A 12,401-nucleotide genomic window follows, 5' to 3' on the forward strand; every position below is an offset into this window, starting at 1 on the left:
GTCTGAGTCTCTTTTATTCTGATATTGTGTTACCGCTGTGTCTGAATCGGATTCGTTTTCTTCCAGAATAGGTTTCAAAGACTTCTTGGATTTTTTTATGACCTTTTCCCCTTCTCCAATCTGGCTCTTTCTTCCTTTACTCTCTTCTATGTTTCTTTCTCCTTTAGCTTGCTTTGCTTTTGCAGCTTCTTCGATCGTGTCCTTTTCTGGAGTATCTGTGAGTACTTTCGAAGCCCCTTTCTTGCGGCCTTTACCGTCTGTCTTGAGGAGTGTAGCTCTCGGATATGTTCTAATGTCTTCAAGGAGCTGATATAGAACATTTTCAGTTGCTGATCCAAGAGGTAAGGTGGATGTTCGGTCTTAATCGTCATTTTTGTTACCTGTTGTGGAAGGTTGTTGCAGTATATCACTCACAGATGTCGAAACAAGAGTCGGGGCTCGTAGTTGTCACTGCTGGTGATGAAAGCTGCTCTGGTCTGTCACTAACTGATGCAGCATAGAAATCTTTGTTGCTAAATGCAGTTGTGCTGTACGACCAAAAATTGAGTTTAGAGAAATCAGATTTGATGTTTTGCATGGTAAAAGCTGCCGGATATGCTTTACTGACTAACTGACATATGTTGGTAATTTGGATTCTCTGGAACGGGTGACTGGTGATTTTGTCGCTGAAAAATCTTTTTAGTGCTTCTTTCAAGGGGCCAGATGTGGCAATGTCTACTGGCTGGAGTCGATGGCTGCCGTGAGGGGGGAATGAAAAATACCGCTATCTCTTGCAAACATAATAAGCTCCAAGCTAATGTGACTTTCGTGATTATCTAGTTGCAGAATTACAGGGTGTTTGAAAAAAAAACAAATAAACACGCACCCGTTGTCGGTCTTCTGGCAAAAAATACGAAGTTCCACATTTTTGTAGATAGGAGCTCGAAACTTTTACAGTAGGGTTCTCTGATGCGTTGAATGCGATGTTGTGATTTTCGTTAAGATTCTATGACTTTAGGGGGTGTTTCCCCCTATTTTCCAAAATAAGACAAATTTTCTAAGGCTCGTAACTTTTGATGACTAAGACTAAATTTGATGAAACTTATATTATATTTAAAATCAGCATGAAAATCCGATTCTTTTGATGTATCTTTTAGTATCAAAATTCCGTTTTTTAGAGTTTCGTTTACTATTGTGCCGGGTCGCTCCTTACTACAGTTTCGTTACCACGAACTGTTTGAAATCACCTATTCCTTATCAGTTAAACAAAGTTGACATAATTTTGAAACAAAACACGGAAGATGAGGAATGAAGTACAATGAGGCTTTCTTCATAAAATTGTCCTTAAGCTTATAGATAACTCAACTATTTGATAATGAATAGTAAGTAACAACTGACCCTCGTCCGTAGCAATCGAAATTCTAAAACACAGTTTTAGAATCGGAAAGTCTCATTCCGTCTCTTGACCTGTTAAGACATTTCCCACCTGTGCTTTGAAAAAGATTATTATCTGAATTAATCGTGGCATGTTGGCAGTTTGACAGCATGGTGAGTGAAGAGTTTATTTATTCACAGATCTTGATTTTGGCAGGCGTATCAGGAACTGAACCAGATTAAATTAGAAATAGTCGTTTCCTCGATTTGACCATCTGGGGGGGAGTGGGGGGACGGTTAAATCGGAAGAATTAGAGAAAAGGAGGTATTTTTAACTTATGGACGGGTGATCGGATCTTAATGAAATTTGATGTTGGGAAGAATATCGTATCTCAGAGCTCTTATTTTACCATCCCGAATAAATGCGGATGTTTGACGACACGAATAAGACTAGCCCTACAGACGTAATGAAGTCTCCTACTGAAGTTCTAGTCGGCCCTGTTGTGGCTTTCGCCAATCTCATCTCACAAACGAATCGAGTAGGACAAGTTCTGAACATAGTTTAAAGTTGACTTGAATTTTATTCAAATTTCCTGTAGTTGCCGAAGCCAAATGCTCCAAACGAATCCGCTACAGTTATTACTTTCAATTTCCCAGATTCGCTGAAGAACCTTTCAAAGCAAAAAGAAGTGCATGACAAAACTATTGGGCATGAGTTTTATAGCTTACCCCCTGCGTGACAAGACTTTTTTTTCGGATTTAGACTTTTTTAGGCACAAACAACCAAATTTAATTCGAATACAGTTGTGATACCAGTAGGTGTAAGTTTTACTGCCCTTACACAAGTAAACAAGAGTCAAACACAAGCTGCTACGTCAATATTGAGACGTTCTATTTGGGGGGGGGGGGCTGTGGTATTTAAACTCCGTAATCTTCATTTTAATAAGTAGATTTTATTTTATAGTCTATGCTGAAGTCCTTTACTACCTGGTTTTTCATTGAAGATTGTTAACTGTTATTTGGATCATAGATTCTAGTACTCCACGGACTTGGTGATTTTACTTACCTGACAATCAAGGGTAATGGCGTATACTCCTGTTCAGGTCCATATACCTGTCGGTATAAATGGACTAGACCAACGAAGGGATTCTTCGAGTGTAAGGATTTGTTTCTATTTGATATCCTCTTCCATACCTTCAGTAATTATTCGATATAATTCTTGAAGAATTCACGGGTATACCAATTTTTTTAATATATTTTCCAGGTTAATTTTTGGAGTAGGTGGAAAGCTGTCTCGGGAATATATATATATATATATATATATATATATATATATATATATATATATATATATATATATATATATATATATATATATATATATATATATATATATATATATATATATATACTTGTCTATCTTTTTAAGTAAGCAATAAGTGTGTATGTATGTATGTTTTCAAAAACGCTCAACATTTTTTCAAGAAAACTATAATTATCACCTGTCTTATGTTAAAATGGTGTGCCTTGGACAGTCCATTAATGATAAAGAAACAACGTAGAAAAATCAACAGTAATTTTTTTGACATTAGGCACGGACTTATTTTCTAGCTTTTGAAAAAACTAATGGTCCACCAGTGTTTTTTCAACTATCTTACTTAGAATGAAATGTTTTTTTTTTGTCTTATTATCTTATTGTTGTCGCAAATTGAGGAGAAAAGATGGATTGAAGAAAATCTAAAAATGGAAAAGAAAATAGGCAGCGAAGTAGTTCATTAAGCGTGAGGGAAAAGGATATTATTTAACGCTTCCTTGTAAATTGATTAACATCATATTACTATTTATATTGACTATTAACTAATTGCATAAATTTCAAATAAGCTGAAATGTGGATCAGACAATAGCATATTACTTATCATTACTTTGCAATTATTATACAATGAGCTGTTATGTTCAGCTGTGTAAGGAATGTGTCTGATCCTTTCACTGAATTTTGTTTCTGAAGACCTCATTTTGTTGTTTCTATATTAATTATTTTATTTTCCTTCCGTGCTTGACAATGTATATCTAATTTATTAACCTCTCGTTATGTATGTCACATATTCTGTTTTTAACCCACTAAGAATAAAAATGTAAATAGGGGATTAGAACAAATAGAAAAAGTAAGAAAAATACAAAAGTAAGCTTATTTTTACTGATACCTAAAAGCTTACTACTTAGCACGGCAACTTTACTAAAAACATCATTCATCCGGAATTCTGACATTATCTTCCTATTACTGCACTATCGAGGGAAAAAACTGATTATTTTATGTTTTAATATTGGTGTTTTAAGTGAAATCGGATTTCTTGAAGAAAACTAGGGATAACCCTAATCTGTTAGGTCAAAAAAGAATTTTGAGGGTTAGAGCATGGAATGGACAAGAATAAACTCAATACAAACGTAAAGCAAAATTTCGGCTTAAATCACCTTAACCTTGTCCTGCAAGTCTTGGTAGCGTGTTGTTCCCGACTGGTAATATAGAGTATGATTTAAAAGATATTCTCTTGCAATCAAGCCCACGTAGACTATATTAGGTTAAATTCGTGGATCTTCTGTGCCTTCTTTATAAATATTTGAGTGCGGCGCTTGCTGTTGGTCTTTATATGCCTACGTGGTTCGAGGGGGAGGTAGGTTTCAAATATTATATTAGTTACTTAAAAATAACATACAATCTTGGCATTTCTATGCATACGAAAGGCAACATAAGATTAACCAGCTATCTTAATTTGAGATTGTAGTAGAGTTGAATTGAAAAAAAAAATATGTAACACTGTTAAAAGCAATAAATCAAACAGTTCGTGGAAACGAAGAGTAAGTGCGGTGCGACGCGACTCAATACTGACCGAAACTCTACAAACTGATTTTTGTTACTAGTAGATAAATCACAATAATGGGCTTATTATGCTGATTCCAAATATATAAGATTCATTCAACTTAGTGTGCCAATTACATAAAAAAAACTAGTTTTTTTTAACTGAAAGTAAGGAGCGACATTAAAACTGCCACAGAATTGTTCCTTTGCCACAGAATTTTGGCAAAGAGTCAAACTTTAGTGTAAAGAGTGAAGGATTGCGGAGGGAACAATCTATTTCATATACGGAGTAATTTCTGTTCGTTTTAAGTTTTAATGTCGCTCCTTACTTTCAGTTAAAAAAACTAGTTTTTTTTTATGTAATTTCTGAACGTTTTTGAATTAATGCATGTTTGATTTTGACTCTCCACACGTAAACTATTCAAATGAAATTTGCATATTAATTCCTTTTTTGGCTAAATGGCTTTCTCTTAGTTTTGATCATACGATTTTGAGAAATATGGGATGGGGAAGGAGGCCTAGTTGCCATGCAATTTTTCCGTTACATAAAAAGGCAACTATTAATTTTAATTTTAACGAATTTTTTTATTAGCAAAAAATATACGTAACTTTAGAATTAACTTACGTAACAAACTTTTATATTCTTTAATTATTATTATGTATATGAGGGGGTTTGTACCCTCGTTAATACCTCGTTCTTTACACTAAATCGTAAGTTTTGTCCCAATTCTTTAAGAATGACCCCTGAATCAGAAAGGCCGTAGAATAAATAGTTGAAATTACTAAAAATACTTTAGCATAAAGAGCGAGGTATTTATCTCCTCCTAAATACCTCGCTCTTTATGCTAAAGTATTTTTAGAACCCCTCATATGCGTAATAATCTCTGTTCGTTTTAAGTTTCAATGCTGCTTCTTCCTTTCATTTGAAAAAACGTTTTCATGTTTATTTTTCATTGTTTTCTTATAGTAATGCTAGAGAATCCTGCGCCCTTTTCATTGAATTTTTCTTCCCCCATGACAGATTCCTCCAAAAAAAGATCCTCCAACATAGCCCCCTCTCCTCAGCCCCACCCCCAAACAAAATAAAATCCCCATGAAAACGTCTGTACACTTCCCAATAACCATTACTATATGTAAACACTGGTCAAAGTTTGTAACTTGCAGCCCCTCCCCCAGGGATTGTTGGGGAGTAAGTCATCCCCAAAGACATAGTTATTATGGTTTTCAACTATGCTGAACAAAATGGCTATCTCAAAATTTTGATCCGTTGACTTTAGGGAAAAAATGAGCGTGGGAGGGGGCCTAGATGCCCTCCAATTTTTTTGGTCACTTAAAAAGGGCACTAGAACTTTTCATTTCCGTTAGAATGAGCCCTCTTGCGACATTCTAGGACCACTTGGTCGATACGATGACCCATGGGGAAAAGAAAAAAAACAAAACAAAAAAAAACAAACAAACAAATAAACACGCACCCGTGATTTGTCTTCTGGCAAAAAATACAAAATTCCACATTTTTGTAGATAGGAGCTTGAAACTTCTACAATAGGGTTCTCTGATACGCTGAATCTGATGGTGTCATTTTAGCTAAGATCCTACGACTTTTAGGGGGTGTTTTCCCCTATTTTCCTAAATAGGGCAAATTTTATCAGCCTCTTAACTTTTGATGGATACGGCTAAACTTGATGAAACTTATATATTTAAAATCATCATAAAAATTTGATTCTTTTGATGTAGCTATTGATATCAAAATTCAATTTTTTAGAGTTTTGGTTACTATTGAGCCGGGTCGCTCCTTACTACAGTTCGTTACCACGAACTGTTTGACAAAGGCACACTACTTAAGAAATCAATAATTCATTTCTCAAGAGTTTGAATTAAAATCAAGTAGTTATGGGAATCAAGCCATGGCTAATTGTAGAAAAGCCAAGACAGATAAGTCCGATTGAGTGAGAGGTAAATCTGGCATAAACCCTTATTAGGATTGTATAAAAGTAATGTCAGTTCTTTTTTTGATCGATCAGTCTATCTATCATCTGTCCATGCCTCATTCCTAAAGCAGAACTAAGGTAGATAGTCATAGAATGTACAATGTCCACTGGACTTGTATGCACAATATGGGACTGAATTTGCTTGGACTCACAGGCGAACAAGTGAAACCTAAGCCCAAGAGGCCTGGCCGCTTGTAGTCTAAAGGGGGAATACCTTGTCTTAGGATTGGCACATGACCAACAAGTCCTCTGGACTCGCAAGCGAACGGTTAAACCTATAGTTTTCCAAGTGTTTGGTTAAATGGCATGGGTAAACGGAGGGAGTAAGTATTACTCTTTTATTGGACCAATACTTGTTTGTTAGCTTTTAGAAAGGCAGGCCTGCCTAGAGTCTCAGGCAGGTTGACCAAGAATTTAAAATTGACATAGGACCGTTAAATTGCCTGGAATGAGAGGTAAACAAGGCACGCCTGAGAAATTTTGCCTGATTTTCGAAAAAGGGGAAAAACACACCCACAAGTCAAATAATATTAATATGATTGAAAAAAATCACACCATAAAATTCAACGTATCAGAGAAATCTACTGTAGGTGTTTCAAGCTCCTATATGCAAAAAAGTGGATTTTTGTATTTTTTTTTTTCAGAAGAAAGATCACAGATGCACGTTTGTTTGTTCTTTTCCCAAAGGATGATCGTATCGGGCCAATGGTCCAGGAATGTCAGGAGAGGGCTCATACAAACGGAAATTAAAAGTTCTAGTGAGCTTTTGAAGTGATCCAAAAGATTCGGGGGGCAATTAGCCCTCCCAGGTTACTTTTTTCCTAAAATCGTCTAATCAAAATTTTGATATAGCTATTTTGTTCATCATAGTTGAAAGGTCCTTTATATTATTAAATTTGCCGATTGTTTACTCATAGTAATTTTTATTTGGATGTATCCATATATTTTACGGGTGGGGGGGGGAGATTAATTTTCTACTTGGGGGATTTTTCACGGGAAAATTTTCCATGGGAGATGTTAAAAGTAATTGGCCAGGGTAAGCTTTCACTGGGATTTGATTGTACAGAAGATCTTCCGGGGGGGGGGATTTTTCTGCGGAGGTGGAGCTGGATTTCCTGGCGTTACTTAAAAAAAATCAGTTGAAACTAAGGAGCATTATTAAAATTTGAAACAAACTAATTATTAATGTTTGTAGACATTACACACTTAGGTACACATCAGTTCAAGATTTAGGGAGGGTATCATTTAATTTCTCTGATGGGGAATAAAAAGAATGGACTTGTAGTCCATTTGGTTTTCCCATTTTCCTTATGGAAGAGAGTCCTGTAAGGTGATAGCATAGGAGTCTAATCCTTACAAGGATTAAAATATTTCTGGGGACTCGTGTGCTCCTAATAAGAAAAAGTAGTTTTCGGCCACCTTCCCTATATCCTGTTGTAATCTACTGTCTATTTCTTATATTTTGCTTTGGCCCTGGAAATAATGAAACACTTAGAAACACTATACAAACGGGAACAATGGCATTTGTATTATTAGGGTAATAAAATATCATACCATTACTTTTGCAAAAGTAGAGGTGTTTTCCCTTGTACCGATCATCGATTCAACCATTTACCTTGATTCAACCATTTGATCATCGATTCAACCATTTAACCCCCAACCTCCCATTGCACTTCCTGGCTGAAGGGCTAAGAAACGGAGATCAGCACCGCCGGTAGGGACTGTAAAGTCTAATGCCGTATCCTTACCTTATCCTTACCTTTTCGTATTTATTTCGCTTTTAATTCTAATGTCGTGATTGTTTTCCTCAGCTCTAGTATCTTTTAGAGTCCTGGATCATATTTGTCCTGTGTATCTCCTGGACAGGCTTCTTCAATTTCTGGAAGGTCAAGCAATGGAACAGCGGCCTCCTCACCTCAGTTTTTCAACCCAGCAGATTTTAAGCCCTTGAGAAGACCAAAAACTACAGGAGAGGAAGATAATAAGGTTTTTACTTTTGATGCTTAAGTTTTTACTACGATACTTAATACTATACTTGATACTTAGTTCCAATATTTCACCCGTATCTGGACCTCATTTCCTTCTCCCACACAAGCCCAGAAGTCTGAAATACTTGACTCCCGCGCAGATAAAGGTGAAGTTGTTTTCGATGAGATGAAAACCTATATGATGAAGGTGACCCCAATGATGAAGGTGAAAGTAAACAGTTTTGCTTATCCAGACGAACTTCCACCCAAACTGATTGGAGAATACGCCCCTTTCATTGCGAAACCACTCTTAGTGCTGATAAACCTGTGCTTTCATATTGGGATCTTTTCAGCTGTTTGGAAGAAAGCTTACGTTAGAGTAATTCCGAAGGTTACAAACCCTATGAGCTGCGACGAACTTGGACTAATTTTGCAAACACCATGCCTGACATGGTGTTAAATCACCTTTGATTTAATCAATCACATTGTAGCTGACCTTAATCTCAAGCTGATGGGGGCTAAGAAAAAGAATCGTACGCTCGTGTTGGACTATTTTAGTCAGAGGATGCAGCGTGTGTTTGCTCTCTACGAAGGTGATGGTAATTCTGAATGGTTCTCATCCACCTCTGGAGCCCCTCGAGGCATTAAGTTTGCAGCTATTGTATTCTTATCTGTAACTAACTTTCTCATAGCTGACTATGACGACTGCTACAAGTTCATGGACGACCTTTCATTTATCCTGAAATATTTAATACAAAACGGAGCTGTGACGCCACAATTCAGTTCAAATTTTTTCAGTGTTTTCACAAAAGAGTGCGCGGAGCTATACTTGATACTTAGTTCCAATATTTCACCCGTATCTGGACCTCATTTCCTTCTCCCACACAAGCCCAGAAGTCTGAAATACTTGACTCCCGCGCAGATAAAGGTGAAGTTGTTTTCGATGAGATGAAAACCTATATGATGAAGGTGACCCCAATGATGAAGGTGAAAGTAAACAGTTTTGCTTATCCAGACGAACTTCCACCCAAACTGATTGGAGAATACGCCCCTTTCATTGCGAAACCACTCTTAGTGCTGATAAACCTGTGCTTTCATATTGGGATCTTTTCAGCTGTTTGGAAGAAAGCTTACGTTAGAGTAATTCCGAAGGTTACAAACCCTATGAGCTGCGACGAACTTGGACTAATTTTGCAAACACCATGCCTGACATGGTGTTAAATCACCTTTGATTTAATCAATCACATTGTAGCTGCCCTTAATCTCAAGCTGATGGGGGCTAAGAAAAAGAATCGTACGCTCGTGTTGGACTATTTTAGTCAGAGGATGCAGCGTGTGTTTGCTCTCTACGAAGGTGATGGTAATTCTGAATGGTTCTCATCCACCTCTGGAGCCCCTCGAGGCATTAAGTTTGCAGCTATTGTATTCTTATCTGTAACTAACTTTCTCATAGCTGACTATGACGACTGCTACAAGTTCATGGACGACCTTTCATTTATCCTGAAATATTTAATACAAAACGGAGCTGTGACGCCACAATTCAGTTCAAATTTTTTCAGTGTTTTCACAAAAGAGTGCGCGGAGCTAAATCCTGAGATTAATCGGAACAAGTCGAAGATAGTACGCTTTAACCCGCTAAAAAGCAATGTTATGGAGCCAAATGTTTCATTCCCTCTAACAAACAGTGTCAAAATTCTCGGAGGTACTTTCTCCAATGATTTCATTTCTGCCGCACATATCGTAAACGGGATTAAAAGTGTAAAAGCTAGTCTAACGACTTTAAACGGTATGCGTAGGATCAGTGCGAACAAAGGTATTAAGTATGCATACTTAACGTACGTTTGCCCCATTCTGGAATATGCATGCCCCTTTTGGGTGCTCTCAGCACTTAGAACAGCGTATCTTTGTCAGAAGCTTGAATCGGTTCAAAAGCAAGCGGTATCGATCATCTTGGGCCGCCGTGACATCCCCTACGAAAAGGCTCTGGAAGTGCTAGGACTGCCGTCACTCCAAAACCGGTATGAAACTCTGATAATGAGTCTTGGAAAGTTCTTGCTTTCTAAATCCCAGCACCGTGACATTCTACCTGATCAAACTCTACCATCAAGAACGAGAAAGCAAGATAAGTTAGTTCCCGTTAAAGCAAGAACAAACCGATATGGTATTTCTTTCGTCCCAGTTTTCGTCGATATGTACGATAAGAGTTATTGTTTATAGTTTGATTTTAACTTACAAGTGCTGTTTGATTTTGAGTATGTTGTAAAGGAACGCGAATCAGCGGTAGCTGCCAAGTTTTTGCTATTAAACCTGTCTACTAGTACTACTAATATTCTTTGACCTGCACTACTTTTCCGTTTACAATTGTAATGAAAATACATTAAAACGTGTAAAATGTATGTGTAATATATTAACATTTTGGGTGTAACTAGATGGCAGCTTGATTCAGTCTGTGCTAAAATGGGCTTAAAACATTCTCCTTACCTAAACACAAAAGCTAACACTCAAAAAATACTTGCAATTTTTTATTCTTTATGATTGGTGCCATAAAGTGAATACCTCTGGTGAATACTTATGTACGAATACTTCTTGTAAGATTATCTCTGATGTTCACTTTCCATACATGGTCTATTTGCTTTCGCTCACGTTTCGAATTAGTTTTGGCTTTTGTCGGTTTCGAAGCATCTTTTTGTCATTTGTTGATTATTATCTGAAATAGGTTCTCTGTGGGTTTTTCCTGCCTTTAAAATGGGGTTGTAGAACAAGTAGTGGGAATTACATTTTAATAGAGTAGGCTACTATGGTCTATAGACAAACTTAATGAGTAAATTCATATAACAGGTTATCAAAATTTTGTATATCAAAATTTGGTCAAACTTTCTTGGAATGTAGAATTTTTTTTCCATTTTTAACACAGACATTTTTCTATGTTAGACCTTTTTTAAGTGACCAGGAAAATAAAAATCTGAATGAGTGTGTCCTTTATTTTGCAAATTTGTATTCTTTATCTATTTTAAATGCATGGATTAGATGTAATTAGCCAGTGTATTGTTTAATTTTACCGACGGAATCGGTAAAATTAATATTTTCGCTACAACTTTTCATTTGTCTCCCAAAAGGGGAGAAGGGGGTTTTTGGCCCCTTAGTTTACTGTGAGGTTTTCTGGTATCAAATCTTCTATTAGATCTTTTTTAACCAGCTGTATGTCTTAGTGACAGAACGTTACAACAAAAATCATTGAATAATTGCTTTTGATATAATTGAATGTGACTCGAAGGACTGTCATGATATGACCGGAAAAGTAAAATTTTAAAAAGAAACTTATTTAGAAAATGAAGATGTAACTTCAGGCATCTCCCCTCAAATTTATTATTTAAGAAGTTCGACAAAGTCACAAAATTTAATACGTTCTCTTACGATTCACGTTTTTTGCTCTCTTGTTCAACTCCAACCCGAATTCTGAATATAAATCCTATTCATTTCTCAGTATGTTTTGTAAATTTTCTTTTCTCTTTTCTGTTTTACTTCTACAGTAAACTAAAAATCTCATAATGGCGAGATAGTTTTCTCAAATTATGTTGCCTGTAATTTGTCCAAAAGTGCTCATGCACTTTTTAGACACCTTGGGTGCTTTTGAGGCACCTTAGGACAATTCTAGGATGTAGAAATATAGGTTTCACTGATAACGTGGCGATAATTCAGCTGAATTAATTCAGAATGTCTTATTTTGCATGATATCAATTTGTAGAGGATGGCAGGGAAAACGGAAAAGCGTCTACAATTTGTTACTGTTATAAATAAACAACTGATTTTTTTTTCCTAAAAAGAAAGTTTTCAAATGCATCCAAGATGCGGTCAAAATATTTTCAGTATCGGAAGCTGCAGTGTCCAACTATTTTTGAATGTCAGCAAAGTAAACGTGATAAATTTTGGCAAAAACATGAAAGGTACTACTACACTGAGAAACAAATGAAGTACTAAAAAGTAGATTAGACTGATAGATAGAACCTGATGAGGTTAAATAGGTCATTGTGGCAGCTGTACCTCAAGTAATGTTTTATCCAGGTGACTACTGCCAATCGTACAATGAATTATGCGGAAGAAATACAGCTTTTGAAACAAAAGATTGATGATATGGGCAAGGAGAAAACTGATTTACTTATGGATGTTTTTGAATCTAACTCAGTGTGTCATGAACAAGTAAGTTTTTTTTACATGTAAAACTAAACTTCCATTTTCTAA

At 36.2% G+C, this 12,401-nt stretch overlaps 2 protein-coding genes across 11 annotated transcripts in view; both read left to right on the forward strand.

Annotated features, from left to right (window-relative positions):
* LOC136031897 (neurofilament light polypeptide-like) overlaps window positions 1–12,401 on the forward strand; it is a 162,572-nt gene that overhangs the window by 26,897 nt on the left and 123,274 nt on the right. The window lies entirely within an intron of this gene.
* LOC136032411 (uncharacterized) overlaps window positions 1–12,401 on the forward strand; it is a 38,491-nt gene that overhangs the window by 25,088 nt on the left and 1,002 nt on the right. Inside the window, exons 2-4 of the mRNA XM_065712721.1 lie at window positions 2,318–2,510; window positions 8,023–8,181; window positions 12,225–12,359. Of these exons, the coding sequence (XP_065568793.1) occupies window positions 2,436–2,510; window positions 8,023–8,181; window positions 12,225–12,359 (369 nt within the window). The 5' untranslated portion in view covers window positions 2,318–2,435. The remainder of the gene's footprint in view (window positions 1–2,317; window positions 2,511–8,022; window positions 8,182–12,224; window positions 12,360–12,401) is intronic.

This window comes from Artemia franciscana, chromosome 10, assembly GCF_032884065.1.
Source record: "Artemia franciscana chromosome 10, ASM3288406v1, whole genome shotgun sequence".
NCBI lineage: Eukaryota > Metazoa > Arthropoda > Branchiopoda > Anostraca > Artemiidae > Artemia > Artemia franciscana.